This window comes from Pyrgilauda ruficollis, unplaced genomic scaffold (genome assembly GCF_017590135.1).
Source record: "Pyrgilauda ruficollis isolate IOZ18807 unplaced genomic scaffold, ASM1759013v1 scaffold10, whole genome shotgun sequence".
NCBI lineage: Eukaryota > Metazoa > Chordata > Aves > Passeriformes > Passeridae > Pyrgilauda > Pyrgilauda ruficollis.
This window is the reverse complement of record NW_024508101.1, coordinates 12,051,303-12,074,837: the sequence shown is the minus strand read 5'-3', so window position 1 is coordinate 12,074,837 and position 23,535 is coordinate 12,051,303. Positions and strand designations below refer to the sequence as shown.

The following is a 23,535-nucleotide window of genomic DNA, read 5'->3' as shown; positions in this document are numbered from 1 at the left end:
ATAATGCAAAATGTTTTGATTTGAAACACCTTTAGATATTAGTTAAAAACCTTATTTCTAAAAATAAGAAAGATCCCTTTTTGTTTTAGCAAAGAACCATCCACTCCCAAGGATTTAAGTTTTTAACTACAAGCAATCATTATGAATTTTGAAGTCTGCTAAAATGAGAGTTGTGTTTGTCGTACCTGAGGTCTAAACCTCTAGTACTTTAACTGTACAGGTGCTTTTCCCCTTCCTCTTCTCCAGTAATTTCGGTTGTATTAGGGTGGGAGGAATCTTGCTCTTCATTAGCTGCATTGTTTGTACTTGCTGCCTTCTGTTTCATGTATAAGTGGATGTTAATCTGGCACAGAGTTATAGAAAACTTTTCGTGTTAGATTAAGAAAACTTTGTGGGTTTTTTTCTGTTAACCTGTCCATGTTCTGTCGTGTTGATTTCCTCATGCAGCCACACAGATTGTCTCCAGTTTCCGCTTCTTTTGTTCTGGGGGAAGTTAGTTCTGTGTATTCTCTTTTTATTTGAAAAGATGTCTTATTATTCCCTTGGTTTGTACTTATTTTCGTACACTAACCCTGTTGTATAACACAATTTATTTATTGATGTGCTTCTTTCTTCCCATGTCCTGGTACTTAATTGCTGCATGCACATGTGGTGAAATTATTTGTTTTCCCTGTGCTTTTCTCCATGGATGGGAGATGTCTGTGTACTGGGAATGCTGTATTGACCCCTTTTCATATAATGTCTCTGCCTGGAACTTGAGACTCAGAGGAGACCTCTGTTATCCTGCAGGTGGGCAGCAGAGCTGTCAAAAGCAAGGCTCTGAATAGGCAGCCAAGAAAGATTTCATTTTGCATAACCTCACCTGCACGTTGGTGATGGTTCCTTGCTGACAGACCTGCTGGGTTAGCCCGCACCAGAGGTGGTGTGGCCTTTTTAATGGACCTATCAGAACTAAACCGTAATTGTTATTTAAGAAAAAATTTTAAAAATTTATTTCAGTCATGTAGAATATTTAGACTTTGAGTCAGGGGTGATTCTGTGTGGGACCAAGCACTGGTGTAATTAAATCCTCTTAATTTTGAAAATATATGATCTCCACTAAAAATCTAGAACTGGGGAAAAAAGACTCAACAACAAAAAATCCAGCAAACCAAAAAAAAAAAAAAAACCAAAAACCAAACAACTCTGTGGCTTCACTAAGCTGCATGTAATAAAGTGCTGAATTATGTATGAACAAATATTTCATGAAGATAATTTTTTTGTGGCAACAACATATACTGTTTCTCTTAATATAATTTAAACTGAAAATTCTTTCTAGAAACAAATGTATTAATTTATACTGCTGTGATTCTTTAATGGTTCACACCACACTTCTTTTGAACAGTACGGTATGTACAAGGCTTGTTATTATGTAATTTGTCCAAAATACTGAAACACAGTTTTATTCTTAACAGCAGTTTTTTTCTGACTTGCTACAGTATCTGCATTGTTCTACTTTTCTTTTCTTATTTGTTTGCTGATTGAATCAGCTTTTCCACAGTTCCAGCTGGCAAGAGCACAGCATTAACCCAAGTTCAAGCTGTGCACGAGGCGATTGCATCCCTTATTAGAGGCTAGGCTGGGTTAATGATTCCAGGGATGCGGAATCCATTTTAGCCCAGACTTGCAAAGAAATAGGCACCCAGCAGGTTTTTAACTGTTTCTTAAACCAAGTTGTTTTCTATTGACATAGCAGTAGTTTGGTGTACAGGAGAAATCATGAACAAAGCATTTATTGATTGTAGTTGCTTTTCCTTGTCTCTTGCAGAAAACCAAGCACGAGTCAAAGAATCGAACGATTTGTCTGACACCCTTAGCCCAAGCAAGGAAAAAAGCAGCGACGACACTACAGGTAAGAGTTTAATTGAGATTTCTGTAACCTCTGATTAGTTTGAATTAAACCTAGGTAATCATGAGCATTTCTTAAAAGAATGGAGTATATTATACAGAGTTAGAGACAAGCTTAGAGTGGTGTTGTCTATTTTGTGGCTTCATAATTTGACTCTTGTAAATTGAGAAGGACATAAAATCTTCTCTCCATGTAAAGAATGTGTATATGAGAACTGTCTACAGTCTGCCTGCTCTCTGAAAGGTGTGGGGTTTTTTTTTAGATGCTCAAATGGATGACCAAGATCTAAATGAACCTATTGTCAAAGTAGCTCTTCTAAAAGGTAAACAAATTTACTTTTGCAATTTTAGATGCATAATCTGTAAATGTAATCTTTTTGTCTACCTGATTGTTATCAAATGATAAAAAATAGTAAAATAGAATGCTGGAATTCAAAGATGTTAATCATGTAGTATGGAAGAGTTAAATATCAGTTATGACTCCTTTGGGTGATATAAAAACACACTTCTGAGTGTTGCTGTAGAAATCATCTGTGTCTAAAAGTAATCTCTGAACTCACCAACGCTGTTCTAGGAATTTACATGTTACAACTTTGACTTGAGAATTACGGTCAGCACACATTTAAGATTATAGCTGTGGAGAGGAGGGATTCCTTCACCACTGACATTTGTCAAGCATTGTCAAATTTTACTTGCATAGCTTCGATCACTGTCAGAAATGTTTCTGTTAGTTTGCAGCTGGTGGGTTAATCAAAACAAGATTTTAGATTTTCTTTTTTTAACACAGTCAAGATTGGAAGTTTGTGTTATAACTGTACTTGGAATGATGGCTGAGGCTTAGCTTTGAGCTTCATTTCTATAAACGTAACATTTTTATTGGTTTTTATGCATTGAAGGGATATACTTAATTAGCCAGCTGATATTTGCATATTCATTAGCTGAAGATTTCTGTGGCATAATAATTAGTTATTATATTTAGTCTATTGAAAATCATTTTATGCTTCTTTAACAATTAGACATTTGATAAGATCTGTAAAATTATGTTCCTATTGGGATCGCAAGTAAAAGAATGTCACAGTTCTTTGTGACTCAGGAAAAAAGGAAACCATAATGGAACGTAGGAGACCTGTAAAAGAGCTTTTCTCTGCAATTGTTTACACTCCCTAATTTTACGACAGAAAGGCTTCCAAAAATTGCACAAATTACTTTTGCTGTTTGGCAACATGTATAATATTGAGTCTGATGTTTCCCAGTGGACATCAGTTCAGCAAAGCAGTTTAGAAAGGAGTGTTTGAGATACTGGGCACGTTTCCTTTGGGGTTTGCTCTAATGTCTGCAACTAATAACAAGTATGTTCAGTGACTTGCTATGCTAGAAGGTACAATTTGATAATGTTGTTTGTAGTGATTATAATAGTCTTATTTTTGGTTATAAAACAGAGGTTGGCAGCAACTTTTCTCTTCCTCTTGAGGCTATTTTTGGGCCTCCCTATTTTGCTCTCACGAAACCATTAAAAAATATCTGTGCAATGAATCATTTGCCCTTTTAATTTTTATGAAGAGTCTATAAACCCACAGTTTTGTTTGAGTTTTTTTTCAGAGACCGACTTCATGTGCCTGATTTTGCCCTAAAAAGGATCTGATTTGCCTCAGAAAGGTTTTCAAGTGGACTTGTTATGCAGCCATATAATTAAGGAAGAGTGAGAACATTTTTGATCTGGCGGCTGTTTGGAATGCAGAAACGGCTGCTGGAAAAGGCAGAGGTCTTGTTAAAATTCACAAAACAAATTAGTGGAACAGGAAAATTATGAGACTTCTGGTTGCTGTAGATTCCTCCAAACATTTTCATCAAAATTTTTGACTGCATTCAGGATTTGATTTAAGTTTCTACAAGTCAGAATCTGGCAAGGAGGGGATGGGGGGAAGCTGTGACAGATTAGTTGGCTTTGTTTTTTCCCCCACAAGGTAAATGACTTTATTAACCATTCATAACAGTTCCCTGGACACTTCTGTTTAAACAGGCTGTTTGTGACTACTTATTGCAGAGTTAAGGGCAGGTAAATGTTAAACAGATGGAAAGGAGCAATAAATGTCATTGGAAGACTGGTAAACTTGTTCTTACCCATGTCCTTGTGTTTTCATAGTAATTAAAAGAGTGATCCATGGAATCTTAGTAGGAAATGTTTCAGCTGAGGATTTGCTAAATGGTGGTAAATTACATAAGAAATTTTGAATATCAGCAGTGGTCTGTCAGCTCAGAAAGTTTGGGAACCATTGTTTTATGTCAGAATAACCAGATACTTTACTTTAAATATATGACATGTGGATCTTATGAAGCTAAAAAAAAAATCTCAGGGTTGTAATTGTTGTGTCTGACTTCACCAGAGTACCCTGAAAATTGTCTTCTGAATAACCTGAGAAATCCTGCAAAATTCTGAATGTGACCTTTCAGAATTGAGGCTTGAAGAAATACTGGTTGCTCATAAAGTTGCTACCATAGGCTGGGCACATACAGATAAAGGATCAGTTACGACTGTGTGGGCTTCTGTATTATCTCTGTTATTAAAAAAAAAAAAAAATTAAAATGGTTTAAAAAAAGTTTATAAAGCAATTTTAAAATTACCATTAGAATCAATGTTAATGGAAGCCTCACTGTATTTGTGTGGGAAACAAAGTGGTGTTAATTGAGAACATTTCTTAAAGTGTGGCAAACAAACTGATCACAGATTAAAATTTTCCACGAGGTGGAAAAAATGAATGAGGAAGAAAAAATGCTGTATTTGGCCTTTTGTTTTTTATTTAATTCTTTCTGGCACCTTGTTGTAATTAATGGTAACTCCTTAGCCTTCTCTGAGGACAGTTGGTCGTGATGTGAATTTGCTTCTAAAGGGAATTCATTCGAAGGATGATGATATTTAGTAGTTTTATTGTTTGTAAATGGACAATCCTATTCACTGAAGAAGTCAACTCACTTTTCAAAACTAGAATCAGCACCAAAACTATATTTGCTTTGAACTACAAGACACTTAATTTTCAGTTTGGGTAATACTAAAAAGCAACTATTTTCTTGTGCTTATATTTCTTGGCTTTTGATTTAGAAGCATGTCAGGCACATGGAAATTCCCCTTTTGTGTTGATGTAGGAAAGAGTTTACCTCTCATCTCTTTTGAAGCAGTACTGTCTTTTATGATGTGTGCTTTCATTGACTAGAAAACACTGCCACCATAAAAGTTCATTTAGGGTGTCTGTTGCTGGATTTGGGACACTGCCTCTTTATCAGGCATGATTTGAGCATAATTTGTCGACTTCCTCATCCATTTCTTCTGAAAAGTCTCATTAAAGAGGGTTGAAAGTCTAATTGCCCTAAATCTTTATCCATGAGAAGCTAAGAACAAAACATGTTCAGTAAAGAGAAACTTGGATTTAGAGCTAATAAACCATAAAACAAAGTATTTGGATGAAATATGTAGTCCTCTCTGTTCTTTCTGCTCTCATAATTTCATTCTGAAAAAGTCTAAAAGCACATGTGTGTTCTCAGCTCTGCTCAAACCCACCAGTTTGTTACTGTGAGAGCAGCAAAAACAGCCCCTTAGAGTGATGCAGTATGAAGTCTTCAGCATGATTTGCTAAGCAATTTTGTTAATTAAGAGCAAGAAAAAAATCTATAATTACTTTATTGATAACATATACAGCTAAATAAGAATGTCAAAAGTACAATGATGAGCTAAATTATAGTTTATTTTTATTTTTTTCCACATTAATGCAAAGTCCAGACAAACTGAAGTATTCTTTTTTCTAAGCCTTTATCTTAAATCCATGTGTTCTATAGTTGCAGACATTGACCAGGTAACTGTGTAAACTTTTTCCACCCTCTCCCATGATACACAGCTGGAATTCTTTCACCAATTTCCTTCTTTTACCTTTCTCACCAAATAAGCTTTATATCAAGCTTTAGCCCTCTACCTTTAGAGTTTATTAGTGCTGTTTGTGTCTACTGAAAGATCAGTTTGTGCACAGACACAGCTTAAGGAAAATCTAGTAAATGAGAGTTTGCTGGATGCTGTTCCTGGCTTTACAGATGCCTGCTGGCTGGAATGTTCCTGTATCTAACTTCTAAATGTGTGCCCATTAGAGGACACTGCTCTTAGTAACAAATACTTAGTTTTCCTCTTTTAAATTCCTCCAAAACTTTAGCTGTAAAAGTGTTTTATTTGTCTGTGACTGCGAGTGATCTCTTGTAAGCCCAAGAGGCATTTAATACGTGTTTTAGCTAATACAAAACTTATGGGGAAGAGCAAATGTTTTTATTTAGAGTCTAAATAATGTGCCTAGATTTATGATCATATTAAAGACATACCTAATGTTTGAAGATCTAGTTTAAAAAAAATAATCAAGTGCAATATTTATCTTAGTATTCACTAAGGCCACTGAATGACATAAGGAGGTTGGAATTTTTCTTCTTTTTCTTAATTTTGTTTTAGGAAATTTCCCTAATCTTTTCCTTTCCTTGTTGGTCCCCAGAGGGAGAGAGGGAGGTTGAGCCTGGCAATGCAGTGGGTGGGTGGCAGTAGTGAATCATGGAATAGCAGCTCTTGCCTGAGCCTGTGCACTGAGACAGGCTTAGAGGAGCTTCCTTTAAAAAGAGACAAGCTGTAAACACAGTCAAGGATTGTCTGAGGCTTTTGTTGTTCCTTGTTTTTGTCAATACAGAAATCCTTGCCAATTTATACAGTGTTTTTTAAAACTCTCTAATCCTTCCTTGTTAATTTTTGTTTTATATTGCATGTTATGTCTAATGAATGATCTAAGGTTTGCATATGTTTTACTACTTCAAAAAGTACATTAATATTTTTGCTAATGTTTGCCTATTCTAATTTTGAGTTTAACTAACTTTTGAAGGTTTGTGTAAAAAGTTGCCAGTCAGCACATGGCAGTGCAAATTAAGCTGTTGTACAAACTTATGATTCAAAGAAAATGTTCTTTTATCAGATGAATTGCAGGGTGCACAATCAGAGACTGAGGCTAAGCAAGAAATTCAGCAACTGCACAAGGAGCTGGTTGAAGCCCAAGAGCTAGCTAGGACAAGTAAACAAAAATGCTTTGAACTTCAAGGTGAGACCCAGATCAACTTGGTTCTGTAGGGTATTCATGAAAATTCTATATATCAGCTAGTTCAAAATAAACCAACGTCTTTTCATAGTATTGAATACATACTTGAACTCAGTATATTTCATCCTTATTTCAGCTATCCTTATTTAAGCTATTATTAGCTTATTTAGCTAATGGATGTAATTGAATGTCTTCAGTGGTAGCTCTGTGTTAGATCATCCTATCAGCTATGTAGCTCTATTGTTTTTAAGAGGAAATAGTATAGTTCAGTTTAATTGCATATTGTTCAGTGTTCATTAGGGGTTATATTTACAGCCTTTCTTTTTTTCCTTCCTCTCATACCAGTTTACATTTAGCACACACGGAGTTTTCAGATCAGGCAACAGATTGTATGAATTTCAAATTAATTGTAATACTACCACAATAATGGAATGATGTCCTAGTATTAACTTTTATTAAACTACTTACACAGTTTTACTACCTTTGATAACTTCCTGAAGTAATATGTTTGGCTAATCTTTTCACTTAAGGAGAGATTGTGACTAAAATTAATTACACAGGTGAAATTCATGTTACTAACAAAAACTCTTGGGCACATTTTCACTTTTATTTGTAGCTCTCTTGGAAGAAGAGAGAAAAGCATATCGAGTGCAAGTTGAAGAATCCAACAAGCAAATAAATGCTCTGCAAGGTAGGAATTTTTTCCCCCACTCGTTAGAGAAGCTATATAATTTTAACTGTTTCTGTGGCATCATAGTCACTAAGAAAGGAAAATGTTTAGTTGAGTGTATGTTTTAAATCTGATTTCTTTCACCATATCTTTGAATGTTGTTGTGGAATGTTTCCTTTAAATTCCTATGGTTGTAATAGTAATTTAAAAAATGCAAAAGATGTAGTGTGTATAGGTACCTCTTCTTCATCTCCCTTTAGTCTTTCTCACTTCTAAATGAGACTGCCTTCAGAGGACTCAGAAGCTATAGGTGTTCTTGTTCTAGTCAGTCTCTTCACTTCCTTATAGGATCCTCTTAAAGAAATTTTTCATCCTGATCCAAATCCAGCATCAGAGCATGCAGTAAAGTTGCTGCAGCAGAGACCCTGTCCATGCCTTTTTGAAAATTTATATACTCAATCGTGCTCTTTTCAGCTCAAAATGCATACAGCAGGATGTAATCCAGTGATTTACACAACTTCTGAGTCAGGTGTTCAGTATCACATTAACTTCTCATCCATGCATGTGAGTGAGCTCGTTGGCCAAGAGTCTGTCAGTCTGTCCAGCCTTAATGTCAAAAAAGGCTATGTTACATTGTAATTTCCTTAGAGCAAGTGTTAGTTTGAAGAGCTACTCAGCCATTGATTATTACAAAACTCAGGAGCTTCATCCTTGGGATCTTTGTCTGCATATCATTTGCTTTTAACCCAAAAATGTCTGGAAGGCAGATGAGCAAACAAGCAGGTGGACTGACAGTCCTTACTTTCTTAGGAAGTCAAAATAGCCCTAGAAAATTATTTTCTGGGCAGTAGTTTGTTGGGTAATGTGGTACTTGTCATGTAGTTACACTGAAAAACTTCTGTAATAGCTCTGTTTTATGTGGCTGTCAGCAAAGAACCTTGACATTTTCTGTCATTGCTCTTGTACAAAAGAGAAGCTTAAAGAATGCTCATCTTCAGAACGGGAGGAGCAATTTAATTTTGAGTGTTATCTTGCTAAAAGTGAGAATTCTCCAAGTAGTAAATGCTGTAACAAGAAATAGAAAATATTTGATAGCTATTTCTCTGCACAACAAAAAAGGAATTTTTTTTTTCCTAAAAAGAGAGAATGAAAGTAGAAACTTGACAGAGCCAAACTTAATTGCAGGATTCCTCTTCTCAATTCAGTACTTTTTTTGTTTTCTGGATCCTTCTCAGAGAGGTCTTGCTAATGTTTCCTCCTCTCCCTGTCGTAGTTCAGAATGTTCTGATGTTCACTCTGTGCTTTGCTGCTTCCCACACTTTTAGGGTGTGACACATCTCACAGTTTGGGAAAAGCTGTCAGGATTCTCTTGGCAGCCCCTGTGAACTGCAGGGAAGGAAAAAAAAAACAACTGGCAGCTTCATGAAGTAACATTTCTAGAAGTATTTTCAGGGAATCAGTATTTTAGGCCAGCCAGTGTTGTTGGCTTTGTTTGTGATGGAGAAGAGAAAGTGCCAGAGAAGCAGCTGAGGTCATGTCTCTACGTGTCAGGTTCGTTAGATGAATACATAGGTAGAGCAAGGAAATTCAAGTAACTTGTTGCTCCTTATTTAAAAAAAGTGAAAGAAGCAAAGCATTCAGTTTAGATGAGGTAATGGCTTACATAAACGAGAGATGTAATGGAAGTTTTATTTCTAATTGTCCTCTCAAATTATATCCAATGCTTCAGAAACCATTCCCATATTGTTAGTAGTGACTTTCCTGTGTAAGTTATTTCTACAACTCCACCTAACTTAGAACTCGTGTGTGTCTTTGGATTTTCAGTCCAAGGCTCTGCTTGTTTTCATGCCTGAACATATAAAGGGAGAGTTGTTCATCCACAGCATGCACAGGATAAAAAAAAAACACGTTTCTTTGAAATGCTGCCAGCATCAAGAAGCAGGAATTTAGCTTGGCTTGAAGAAAATGCTATCAGGAAGATATGGTTTGCATTCCTTTGCTCAGGCACCTGCTGTATTAGCAAGTTGTAGTTCTTTGTGTTTTAGTCCATACTGTTTTGGTAGGTTCAAAGCTTCTAATGTAAGGATGCATGGAAAGGGAATTGCTGATGCATCATGTGTTTTCCTGCTGTCAGGTTGTTCTCACCCACTGCTTCGTTTGCTTTCTGTTAGTATAAGCCTGTAGAAATTATTTTCAAACAAGGTTGTAGTAAGCCTCATTTTGCTCATCTTTATTTCAAAATCCATTATGCTGCAAATGTTTTTGTTTTGGAACAGATAGACTGTTTCATCTTACACATAACTGCCATGAAATTAATTTACTATTGTCTATAATAGCTCTTATGTATTACTGTATATAATAACTACTGTATTTTTTCCCATTGTGTCTTTTTCCTTCAAAGTGGGGAATTGGATAATTCATAGGTTCTTTAGTGTATTTAATGAGATAAATGCCTTGCTGGAGCCTTTTTAGAGGAGGGCACAAAAAAGGTGAATTTTTCTTCTTGATAGCACATCAACTATGTTACATCAACAAAGTTTCTAGGTTGCACCAGTATATGAATTCTTTCTGTATTGCTGCATATGTAGCTGCTGAAAAACTCAAGTATAATTGCCATGGAGGTGCAGGTCTCTTTTGAGTAGCTCTGATGCTCTATCAGTTTACAGCAAGACTTACTCACATTCTTCCTGTCATGTTCTATAATGGATTGAGATGACAAAAATAAATACAAGTAACCTAGGAAGATTACTCAGCCTTGGTTATCCTCCCCATGTGTTTCACTGTCCTTGTTTTGCCCTTTGGTTCTGAAACATAAAACTTTAAATCTGTAATTTTGAATCTCCACAGTATGTTACATTAGTTTTTCATGTGCTCTTAAGAATTTTACCTTTTCTTCTCAGAGTAATTTTTCATTAATTTAATAATTGCTTTTTTACATGTTGAAATCAGTGAAATATATTTTTTTAAGAAAGTGAAATAGAACAACAGCAAATTAAGCACTTTGCTCCCGTCAGTGTTATAACTGTAGTTCTCCTGTTCTTTCATACTTCCCTTTCCTCCGCACTGTACTTCTTTTTTAACTGTTTGCACTGGATTCTATTTGTGTATGTTTTTATGAAAAATTGTGCTCAGAGATGTCTTTAGTAATGAAAGCATTTTAGATGGGAATAATTTAAGGTTTGCTTTGTGCAGAAATGTCAAGTAGCCTCATGTGTATGTGACTGCTTCACATTTACAGTAAGCTTAAAATACTAAAGAACCTTCTTCTAGCTCGGTGTACATGGTGCAGCTGTCCCTTTCAATTTAAAATTCATCTTGTGCTTTTAAAAATGGATTTTGCAAAGAAATAATGTGTATTTCCTCTTCTGCATGTTGAGAACAGAGTAGAAATTATTCTGTCTCAAATATTTATAGACATCACAAGTTAACTGCTGAACAGGCAGACATTTCCAGTGTAGCTTTGCAAATGTTTGGCCTGTGACAGAAGCTTTCTTGATTTTCCTCTTTTCCCTGAAAGCCCCAATGTCCTTGTCCTCTAATACTTGTTTTGCTTACAGTGATGTTGGATCTAAATCTTGTTTTCAGATTTTGGAAAGTTGCTTTGGTATCACACACACAGCACAGCCTTGGCTAAGAAAGCTTTGTCCAGACATAATTTTTGTTTCTTTTGACTCTACGTATTACATGGCCCACATACTTGCCTCTTTAAGGGTAAAGCATTTGACAGGGTACATATATTTTTTCAATTGCATTAGGCTTCTTTAATCCTGTTAAATATCAGTGTGTTGAGAAAGGGAGGTATGGGTTTTTAGGTTTTTTGTAAATACAGTTTGAGAAAATATTAACATGAATCTCTGCTTTCCAGCTCAGTTGCGAAGGTTGCAAGAAGAAATTGAGAATCTTCGCAAGGAGAAGGAGAATGAAATTTCAACCACTCGAAATGAACTAGTCAGTGCTCAAAATGAGATTCTGTCACTTCAAAAAGTAGCAGAAAAAGCAGCCTCAGAACGAGACACAGATATTTCTACCTTGCAAGCTGAGCTGCAGACGGTGCGAGCGGAGCTTGACCGGTGGAGGAAAGATGCCTCGGATTATGAAAAAGAAATTGTCACTCTGCAGTCCAGCTTCCGGCTCAAATGCCAGCAGTGTGAGGAGCAGCAGAGGGAAGAGGCCTCTCGCCTGAAAGGTACTTGCTTGAAAGGATGTCAGAGAGCATGGCTGCCAGGGCATGCTGCTCTCTGTGATGGATGGCAGTTACTCACATCACTGCTTCTCTGTCCCTTTGTAGGCATTTACTCTGTGTGTGTGTGTATACACACACCTGTGTGTATCTGCGTATGTACCAAGGCTTGTGGTGTTACAAAAGTCATATTGTGTGCTTCATTAAACAGTTATTGTCAATAACAGTTCATCAAACTTCATCAAACAGTTATTGTCAATTATGCCTAATTTAACTTAGGTGCTCTTTGATATCAGTAGACCAAGTGTAATTCCACTTAGAAAACATGGAAAACTTTTTACAGTTTGAGGGATTCATACTGCCAGAAATTTTCCAAGAGGACTTGTGTAACTTCTCTATAGTTTAAGCCTGTTAAGGGGGAGCTCCTGACTTTTTAATTCTACCAAAGTGTCACTAAAGCTTATTGCTTTAAACATTCTTTTCCTTGTAACAGAGGCATGGTATGAGTGATTCTCTTGCTATTTTCAAGCCTTGGAAATTATTTTCTTCAAATATGCTTTTCTACCACTGTTTCTAAAATACTAGAGTCGACCCATAAAAAAGACTTTTTTCTGCTTCTTTGTACCTTAGAAAAAACTTTAATGAAAAAAAGTAACTTGTCTGGCACTGGTCATAAACCTCATAACAGTAGAAGATAATGTAGTGTTTTGCAGGTGCTCATGAGAGAATTCATGTGACATGATTGCAAACAAGTATATTTGAGATTTATGGCTGATACCAGCTTTTCCTCCATTTATTAGCTGGTGTTCCTTGAAGCAGTCATGAAATAATTTTACTTAATTCAATTAACTTATTCATTGCAGATGAACTTGAAAAGTTGAAGGCAGAGTGGATTGCTCTGGAAGCTGAATGTGTTAAACTGAGGAAGGAAAATACTTCGCTTACATCTGAACTTCAGCGACAAGAGAAGGAGCTTTCTAGGTAAGGACACAAGGTTTGTCATGGGGGTACCACAGCAGCTGAAGAGTTTTGGTGGTGGTGGTTTTTCCTCCCAAAAGAGATACTAAATGTTAATTCTTCATAGCGTGCTGTGGACATATATTTAAAAGCAAGACCATGGCCAGCCTTTTGTGTCAGCACTCTGTCTAGGGAGGCAATAATGGTCTGTGTTTCTGTGATTACTCTAAGCTGATACTTACACATCAAAACCCATATGTTAGGCTTTCAAGGGTGAAAAGTGGCAATTTGTGTAAATTTAAAATGCATAAGGAATCAATTGGAATTTGTTTTTCAGCTCTCAGAAGCAGAGTTTAGCACTAACCAGCGATATAAGTGTTCTTGAAATGTCTCGGAAGGAACTTGAAAATCAGATGGGATCTTTGAAAGAAAAACATCAACGGGATGCAGCCAGTCTGAAAACTCAACTCAGTGAAGCTGAAAGTCAAGCAAAAGATTTTCAGAAAGAGGTAACATGAAGTATTTCCATTTTGCAAGAATGTAATGCCCAATGACTGACCTGTTTAGGCTAAAAGGAAAGGGATTTTTAATTCTTTGCTTTTCCTAGTAAATAATTTTTTTCACGTGTTTATTGCAAGCAGTTTAAATGGTAGCTGTGAAAATACAAACTGGGAGTCAAATCTAAAAGGGAAGACTTCGGGTGAATAGGCATGTTCTTTGAGAACATCCTCAACTTTATTTACATGCATTGCTGTAGTGAATTTACTTTTAAGATATTCAGACAGGTAAATCATTATTCAGAGTCTTCATGAACATCATGGGCCACTTTCTTTAGCTGTTATGAGTCAAAGTTAATTTTCAGTCTAATCTTCCCAGTGAGATTTGAACTCTTATTTGGCAGTGGGACTACATATTCTTTACAAAGATCTTTTATCTTAGTGGATTTGTAAGTGCATAAGGAAGTGTGAGCATTCTGAGCATTTATTTAATCTGCCTGGCCTCTAAAGATTATGTCTGGAAGAAGGCCATAGTCTCCAACACTTACTTGCTTCCTCTTATGAACGTTTTGAATGTTTCTCCAGTCACTGCTCTTAGTTTCTTTTGCAGTCCTTTTGTTTACTCCATGGTTAATTCATCCCTGTCACATTCCTTACAGTTCTCAGAATCTGAAAATCCCAGTTGTCTTAATCTCTGTTTTGTCATCAGATCAGTATTTGTAAAGATGTCTCATCTTCCAAATTTGTGGTGAATGCCAGTACTGAAGGTCATTGGTTCTGTCCTTATTAAGCCCAGTCAGGAGGACTGCTAGAATAGAAAAAATGCAATGTGGGTTTGAAAAAGGACAAGCTACCTATTCTGTAGGAACATGTAATATTCACCCAGTACTGTTTGTACTTGACCCACACTGAGGATTATGGCATGACAGTAACAAGGCATAATATTTTTTTAATGCCTGCCTTGCTCTTAGGTTTGAATTTGCTGTGTGGGAAGAGTGATGAATTTTGAATACAGTGTTGAATTTTGCACCTATTAGAGGCGTGTAGGTATGTAAGCTGCAGCCTAGATGGCCTAGACCACTATTCAAATGTGGAGGACTCCTTGTTCCCCTATTTCTTGTTTCATCTCTGTAGTTTTTACAGTCCTTTCCAATATGGGAATGAATAATTGGTATGAGAAATTAATTAAGGCTTTGCATTTACTTTGTATTTCTTTGTGTTTAGTGGTCCTAGCCCTGCCAAGCTGGGCAAAAAATTTTAATTTAGAAAAAAAGGAAATCTAAATTCCACCCTGCTTTTATGAAAAGAGAGTGTGCACTGATGCAAGGCGAGTTAGTCTAGGCAGATGACAGCAAAGGGAGCTGTGTGCTAAGCAGATGTCAGCATGTGCTGGGTATCCAGGGGTCCACAGATTGTTCTCTCTTTGTCTTTAGTATGAAAGAACACAGACTGTGCTCTCGGAGCTGAAGGCAAAGTATGAGGTGGCTGAACAACAAAACCAGTCACTCACCGAGGAGCTCAAACAATGTAAAGAAAACCTGAAGCTGCTACAAGAAAAAGGAAACAATGTAAGTCTGTACCAAACGTGTGGGGAAGTCAGGTTATGACACTGGCAATCCTGTTGATTGAAGGAATATGGAAGAGTCAAATAGAAAAGGATGGACTTGTAAAGAAAAAAGCTGGGTACCATATTATGCAAAATTCCATTCTGGTCCTACCTGTGCAGATCTGCAGATCGTTACACTGTTACAATTACACATGAAAGTTAAATTTACAGTGGCTTGACAGTTTTAAGTATGTCCTTAGATACCTGCTCTCTTGAGAACATGTGGCTTAAAGACTAGCGAACCAGAAAAAAGTCAAATTTTCTGATTTCAAAGAATGATACAGGGGTAATAGCTGACAAACCTGTGTGCAAATGAATTGAGTAAACCTTTTCAAGCTGTTCTCATTTTATTAGTATTGATTACAATGGATGTTCCCACCTTACTCTTGCTTATGCTTCTTAACCATGGTTATTTCTGGTGGGCTCATGCTTTAAACAGTACAGCTGAACTGTCCTTGCTATTCACTAATGAAAATAGTGCTTTCTGGTTTTCAATTTATTTGAGAGGTTGTATCATTAGAACTGAGTTGCCAGCTAGAGACAACTTTTTATTTTACTGAGATTCTGAAATCTTCCAAACATTAAGGGTGTGGCAGACATATTATAAGGTGATCATACCTTATTTTAGGTGCCTTACTACCCTGGGGATGCTGGTTTTGCCTTCCTGTTCTACCTCTGTGGCCAGTGCAGGGTGAACAGCTCCTGTAATGCACAGTACAAAACAGGAGAATAATGAATGATCTGTAACAGCCTTTAGCAAACTGTTTCTCTGACTACAAAGAAGGTTTTACACATCCTATCCTCTAAATCAGCTGGCTGCTGGATGCCTAAAGTTTGTATGAATATAAACCTTGAACATCATGGAGCTGTCAAAGTTGTAAAGAATTCCAAGTCTTTCTCACTTTTTACAGACATATTTTAAGGAGTATGATTTCATCATTCTCTTGGAACCTGATCCTTGCTTAGGATTTTTATGCAGTGCTCAGATAATGCTGAGTTACTTGACTTACTTAAAACAGAAGTAAAAAACAACCACACTAAAACCCCACCCCATTTTAATAGAAGAGATCACACTGAATAAATAATGGTGAATGTGAGATTTTCTGCTCTGTTAAAAACATTAACCTCAGAATCCAAATGATCAGTGGAAAAGGGGGAAAAGGAAAGGCTTGAAATACTGTGAAGGAAATTGGAGCACCTGATGAAAGTGGAAAAACTGAAAGAAAATTTTAGGGAGAATTAGAGGTGAGTATTTAAGTGAAAGCAGAAACCACAGCAGTTGCCAAAATCTGCTTGCAGAAGAGGAGTTAATTGTGACAGTTGAAACCTGGAGGTCAGGGTGTGATGAAGAGCATCCTCCATATAAGGGCAAACTCACTGCTCACCAAACATTACTCACAGTCAGTAATGTAAAACATATCCATCTTGGGGATTGTTTCAAACATCATGGATACTGGGCTGAGTTCCAAGGTCAAATTTTTCAAGTACCATTGCCCCTTTATGCTGGAATCATTATCTGCTACTTCATTTCTGAGGACAGAATGTGACTTCCCACTGTGGGATTTGTTGCTTTTTGCAGCCCATCTGTGTCTGAGTTTGCATATCTTCATATTCTAAAAAAAGATGCACAATTTCATTGAAGCACGTAGTTAAATGCTCTGACAATAGGGAGATTTGTTATGTATTGATAAGTTTGTGAAGGGAAAATCTAATAATTTGGAGGTGCTCTCATTGAATGTGATGGATATTTATCATTGGTTTCATTTGCCAAGGATGTGTATAACTTACAAAAAGATATCTATAGAATTGTTCAGTGAATCAGCAAATGTTAGAAAACACAAGGCTTCTGTACTCCATTTGGGATATCAATTAAGTGTTAAGTTTTAATATTTAAGTTTTACTTTTAAAAAAGATTGCAGTGCTGTGTTTTTGAAATGCTTAGCGGTGTGGTGTACCACTTGTGTTTGCATGCTTGTAGCCACTGGTTACTTCCTGATGCGCTTTACACAACAGATTTAATGATGTGAATGGTTTGAGAACATCAGCTGCTCTGGTTGATTTAAACCTCTGGCACTTTTTGAACACTGCTGTGATTATTTCTGCCAACAGGCTTTCTGTGGGAAGGTGGCACTGTGATTCGTGGCACCCATGACACAAAAATAATCTTGCATGAAAAAGTCTTCAATAGTTTACAGAATTTTTTTTTTAAGTATTTGCCTTGATTGAAAAAAAATTAATTGAACAAGACTAGAATACCTTCTAATATTCCTGTATTTTGAACCATATTGGAGGTTCTATGAATTAGTGATTCCTACAAATTCATAACAGGATGAGGTTTTACTTACTAATCACAATGTTTTAGAAAAGTTAAGCATAAATTTATCATTTATTTATTTGACTGAACAAAATCAAGGTAGCTTCAGCACAAACAGTTTTAAAAATATTTGGCATGGTTTGACCTTAACCTCTGTGTGTCTTTGTGTGTGCACAAATATATAGAGTAGGATACAGAGAAAGCAGATGTCTTCCAAGGACAGATTAAAAAGCATTTAGGTCCATTTTTGCTTTTAATTTTTCATATCACAGATAGAGGCTGTTCCATCCAGAATGTGCAGTAGTTTCCATGAGTAGAACACAGCTGAGAAAAAGTGTGGCTGGTTCTGAGGAGGCCGTAAGCTGGATGAACCCTGCAGTCTGGCCAGCTGCTGGTTTGCCTCAGCTGCAGCATTTGATCAATTTGCAGAATTGCATTTGGTCACAAGGCTGCTGACCTGGCAGAGATGCTGAGCTTCGTGGTGTCTCTGATAGAAATGTGCTTCTCTGCTTTTTAGTAATGTGGATTGTACAGTCACGTTACAATCTCACAGAAATGTCTGAACTACTGGGTTTGCCTGTGGGCATAATTGTAGTTGATTCACTAATAGAGGAAAAAAAAAGATTGTTTTTCCAGAGGCTGGTGATGGAAAATGGAAAAGGCTAACTAGCAAGGAATGAAGAAATAGCTGAAAAATCCAATATTTGGTGTGAGTCTATCTCTCAAGAAATCCAAATAGGATTTCCTCTTACTTAGAAAAACTAAAACCAACTATAAATAAGATACAGGCAAATCAATTTAACATTCGTATTGTTTTCAAGTGCTAAATTCCAAGTTGTGACACGAGGTTTCTTGGAACATTTTCTGCTTACTTCCCTTTATTTTTGAACAACCCTGTTCATTTGAGTAGAATGGTGTACTAACTTTGTATACCAGATTAGATAATGCTGTAATGTGTTAGATGTCTTTAATACATTTCACTTAAAACAAAACTTACTGACTTATTTTCCCCTCTCTAAATCATCTTTACCTGATTGATTTATAGCACAAAGTGATTTTTAATATCCCTTCCCTTCTTTAGCCTTCCATATTACAACCCGTCCCAGCCGTATTCATCGGCCTAATCCTGGCTTTCCTGTATTGGTGTTACGGCCCATTGTGGTAGCGAAAGGTACAAGCACTACTGTTCAGTCAATGTATGTTTGTCCCTCACCTGTTTGTGCCATTTCTGTATCAAATAGTGCATGGTGAAATGCTCACAGGTGTTTCTTTACCTGAAGCAAACCCTTCATTTAATATGCCATTCTGTTGACACTGACGAGCTGAGCAATCCACTAATCATTTAACATCTCCGTGATTTCTTTAATTCTAACAACGGATTTTGTTCTAACTGGTGCTTGAACGTGCCTCTTCTAACTCGGTCTCAGTTTGTCTTTAGCAAATGGGCTGCCTTTTGCACAATGCTGCGATGCTAGGGCTTGTAAGAAAACTTAATTGCTTAATTAACTGTGAAAAATGAAGAGTTTGCCTCTAATAATAAAATTCAACAAGCTTTGGTCCCTATCTATGGACTAAGAAATTCCTCTCTGGCTCTAAACACTTTAATTTTTCTCACTATTACTGATGGAAAGATGGGGAAAAAAAGACAAGAAATAGGTGGTTGGTTTGTATTCTGAACTCTCAGCTTGCATTTTCTCTTGTCTCTCAGTGTGTCCTCCTCTTAAAATGCCATTGTTGTCATGCAATGTTGTGACAGTCTGTTAAAAACGGTGTTGTTAGGATCTGCTACAAACGAAGTCACAGATCTGGATTTAAACGGTCAAAAGTTAAAGATGTGCATAAACCTCTGTCTAGCCTTGACTTGGCATGAGCGATGTTTCAAACATCTCAAGCCTTGGCACGTTCGGTGGCAGATTTCTGTGAGGTGTGTGCAGTAACAGACCTGGAAGCACGGAGCTGCCCAGGGTCCTCCAGCCCGCCCTGAGGCGCGAAGAGCTGTGGAGCTGCCTGTGCTCGAGGAACGCTGCGGTGCTCCAGGTCAGGGCTAGCCTGCAGCAGGGCTCCTGGGTAACGCTGTAGTGGTGCCCATCAACAGCTACTCAGCACTTGCAGGAACCACGAGGTAAACTGATTAGTATGAATTAGAGCAAATATGATATTGATTTCTTTTTTCTCTCCACACAGAGACAATGGCCTTGGATGCCTGTGATGGCAGCTTTGGTTGCTGTAACAGCCGTGGTGCTGTACCCAGGCCTAACCAGAGCTTCTCCATGAGAACTGTTGTTGAATCCATACACCGTCCTCCCTTTAGAAGCTGGCAACATTCATATACTGAGGGAAAACAGATTAATTCTCTTCCTTTTTACCTCTTAATACAGCACAGCTCTGCGTGAGAACAGCAGTAGGGTCATTTGCTTTAAACTGTATAAAATGTATCTGTCTATAAAGAGGGAATAAAATTGTGATTCATCATTCTGTGAGCAATATTTTTGCTTACAACTTCATGCAAGTTTTAAATTAGTATGTTGGGGTTTTGAATACTATAATGGTGGCCTAAAGCAGGCTTCTTGGTACCAAATTATTTATAATGACTAGGGTCGTGGACACTGACTTTAGAATCTGATTGCTAGACTTAAGAGGAAAATACTGATTTGGACATCCAAGCCAAGTAACCTTGCAGATACTTGGGAAACAGATGCAGTGTGCTCAGTGCCTTTCAGTATGATCTATTTTTTTTTAAACTAGTGTATCATTTTACTTGCTGTTAGTCACTGAGCTGTTGGGAACAAGACTTAAGAAAACTTCTCTTACTACGCCTTTCGAAGGAAGCATATTTTTCTTCCATAAGGATTGCTTTATTAATGGGTTTTGGGAATAAACACAATTCATGTCCAGCCTTAAAGAGATAGAGATACTGATGGTGAAGACCAGCCTAAAGTATTTAGTGTGCGCGTGTGCGAGTGCAAGCATGTGTGTGTTCTTGAGTGACCTAAGGTGTTTCTGGGAGCAAGTACTTGGTCATATGATGGACATAGTGCATTGATTCAACTTATGTTAACTTTAGTTTGAATGTAATTTATTAAATTTCATATATTTAAAGAGATACATTCTTTAAAAGTATGAATACCTTCTCACATATCACATGTATCAGTTTATTTTTTCAGTCATTTGATACCTTCTGACTTGAGCTGGAGAAGCTCTTTAGAATAAGCTTTTGTGGACGTAACTTTATTAAGAGAACTGCTACAGTACGTCTGTGATAGCTGAGAAAATCTAGATGCATAAAATACTATGGAATTGGAATCATATACCTGATGAAACATTGTCGGGTGAAGATGATTTTAATTTGGTAGTAAAATTTTGTGGCTCCTTATCACATGGCTGTAAGTATGATGCAGTGGTCCCCATTACAAAGTTTATTTTCTTTATCTAAGTACTATAACTATTGCTATTTGCTGACTTTTGGTGGGAATCACTGTCGTTAGTGCTGAATTAAATGTAGACAGTAGTTGTCTTGTTCAGCTCAACAGTTCTGTCAAAAAAGTTTATTAAAGACTTAAATAATATGTTAAAGAATGGTAAAGTAAATAATATGGCTCTGCTAAAGGAAACTTCAAAATAGGGAGGTCATCTCAGCAATTCAATTGGCTTTAAAGAATGTTATGGCAATCGACAGATAGTTTAAATATTTAAATAGAAATTTAGTATATAATTTACTTTGTGAGGTTTTAAGGGTCATTGTCATTTAATTAAAGGTTCTATCTTAAGTTACATGGGATTTGCTAATGGGAGGATGATTAGTTGGAGAAAATAGTCCACAAGTGACTTGTAGAAAATAACTATTGTCATTTAGTTCATTCATTTCATCCTTTTCATCCTTTTCAGTTGCAGGAAGCCACCCAACCACAGAACACTCGTATGCCAGTGGTACTTAGTACCTCTTGTATATAGGTTATTGCAAATATTGTTCTGAAATGCTTAACTTCAGAATTACATTTTTTTAAGTAATTAATTGTTTTAAATCTATTTTGTAAAGATATAAAAATACAATAGAATTTCTGGAGTACAGATTAAACTATTTGCACTAACACACGTGATGTGCATGATTTAATAAAATAACTTTACTCTCCCTATGCATGTTTGAGTTGAATGTCATTTGAAAACAAAGATTCATGCTAAGTTTCTTTTGCACTAGATATTGCCACAGTTACTAGGCACAATGTCTGCAGCATGTCCAGTGAGAGCAAAAGACTTTTTTTTTTACATTTTATTTCACATTTGTGCTGGTTTAAGTTTTGGTCTAGCTGATCCCTCTGTCTGTGGTGTTCAGAAGGAAGTGGGGTAGGAGAGAGTCACGGAAGGCTTGGGAGCGCATTGCCGTGGAGGAGGACGAGGTGCTGGAGCTGCAGGGTGGATGTGCCCATGGCAGGGGTGGTGATGTGGGAGGAGCAGTGGCTGCAGGTCCTGGGCAGTAGAGGAAAGCCCTGCTGGGGGAAGGGAGCCTGATGCTGCCTCCTCACCTCTTGAGCATCTCAAACTCCCTGTGTGTCCCTGTGTCAGCTGTTTCTTTTGCAGTGCATTCCCTCCCCTCCTCCCTGCAGGTAGCCTGAGGAGGTGGGGGTCCCTCCCAGAGCCCTGGCAGCAGGGAAGGTGCCAGGTTCCCTGGGGGCACCTAGGGGGGCCCTGCACCACAGCAGCTCTGCCTGGGGCTTCAGTTGTCCTTGTTTTAAGGACAAATATTGTGTTTTCCAAAATCTTTAGCACGTCAGAGAGCTGCAGTTTGAGGCTGAACATGGTTGTATTAAAAGGAGAAATATTTCTAATTTCCTGACATGCATGTATGCATATTTATACTCTATACACAGGTGCATAGTACACATTGCATGGGGGCTTGTGCTTACAGGTATACCTGTGGTTCCCTAATATAGTGCCTTTTCCAGGAGTTCTTGACATTTGCATGCTCAAAATGATGAGGAATGAGCTAAAATGCACAGTTCACTCTTCTGTTGTGAGAATCCCTGGAGAAGGGTTGGGTAACTGGGAAGGTGCTGTTCTTCAGTGCTTTGATACTAAAACACCAAGTGGAGTTATTTTGCAAGGATTCCTTGCACAAATCTTTCTGGGTTTTTATTGCTTTTTTTCATGGTGAATGTGTGTGCTCTTTTACATTCATATTTAGGTTCTTTCTTCTGCTAGGCTTGATTAGCTAAGCCTTGGAGTTACTATACCAAGCAGCTTTTCACACAAGTGCGATGCTCCACTTGTAAAACAAGTGCTCTGAGCTTGCACTGAAGTTCAAGGTTTTAAAAAGTTTCCTCATAGTAGCAAAGTTAGAGAGTTGTTTTATCAGTTGCTAGTTCAGTTTGGAAGATTTAGTATCAATCTTAGAATATCTGAACACTTCTTCAGATTTGTCCTGGTGTCTTGAGTGAGGCACCTTTAAATTCTAAAAGAATTTACCTACGTGGGGACAACAGTATCAGGCCTTTTATTTAAAAATACAAATATGTGAAAAATATAGTGTGATTTTCCTGTTCCTTGTAGCTGAATTAAATGCGTTCTTCCAGAGTCTTTGCCTCATCCTTTTTGCAGAATGTCTGGATTTTTTGGTGCTAAATGTAGAATTGTGAGCCTGCACAATCTATTGCAAGAGTTCTCATAAAACAGTGAGAATTAGTATCAGATAACTGATAGCTGAAGCAAAGGTAATCAATCACCTGTGCATGTATTTTTGGGGTATATCCCTAAGTTATTTTTCTAATCAAGTCTTCTGAAGTATGTTACCTGTTCCAGATTTGTGTGCTTTATGTAAGATTTTGAATGTCTCCTGCCTTAATCCATAGGGTTCTGCCACTTGCAAGAATCATTTCTTTGGCTTGAATCTTTTCCATGACAAATCCACTGCCAAATTCATTCCACCAGCAGCATCTGAGTGCTCTAAAACACCAGGTCACCACTATGGCTTTTGGGAAGCCACTGTCCTTTGCACTGGCTCTGCAAGTGGGGCTGGCCAGGTTTCACCAGGGGCCTTTTTTCCCCTCTGGCTGCTCATCCACCATTAGTGTTTCATTAGCAACTGCCTCAGAAGTTTGAGTCTGCTATTTGAGTCTCCTGTTAGTAATAGCAATTGATCATATAACAGAATTAGAAGCCATATTCTTTCCTTCTCTCTTGCATATACCTCTGGGTCTGTTGGAAGAGTGATTGCTTCCTGCAAACAGCTGCATTGAATTCCCCAGATCCAGCTGATTTGCTCATCCCACTCCCTCTTTGCACATGCTTATGAACACAGAATTCCTCTTTCTCCTCTGGTGGG

The 23,535-nt window shown here is 37.3% G+C and overlaps 1 protein-coding gene across 37 annotated transcripts in view; it reads left to right on the top strand.

The window, feature by feature from the left end:
• The window catches only part of LOC121349827 (sarcolemma associated protein), a 74,589-nt gene extending 54,898 nt beyond the window's left edge, over nt 1-19,691 (top strand). For 21 of the 37 annotated variants that reach the window (XM_041460793.1, XM_041460734.1, XM_041460645.1 and 18 more), the window contains 9 exons: nt 1,808-1,891; nt 2,151-2,210; nt 6,876-6,998; nt 7,612-7,686; nt 11,531-11,851; nt 12,709-12,826; nt 13,140-13,311; nt 14,733-14,867; nt 19,404-19,691. In XM_041460793.1, the coding sequence (XP_041316727.1) occupies nt 1,808-1,891; nt 2,151-2,210; nt 6,876-6,998; nt 7,612-7,686; nt 11,531-11,851; nt 12,709-12,826; nt 13,140-13,311; nt 14,733-14,867; nt 19,404-19,493 (1,178 nt within the window). In that variant the 3' untranslated portion in view covers nt 19,494-19,691. Of the gene's footprint in view, nt 1-1,807; nt 1,892-2,150; nt 2,211-6,875; nt 6,999-7,611; nt 7,687-11,530; nt 11,852-12,708; nt 12,827-13,139; nt 13,312-14,732; nt 14,868-18,300; nt 18,397-19,403 lie in introns of those variants that run through there. The other 16 variants (XM_041460817.1, XM_041460669.1, XM_041460758.1 and 13 more) reach the window with 4 other exon arrangements.
• Nucleotides 19,692-23,535: the final 3,844 nt, after the last annotated feature.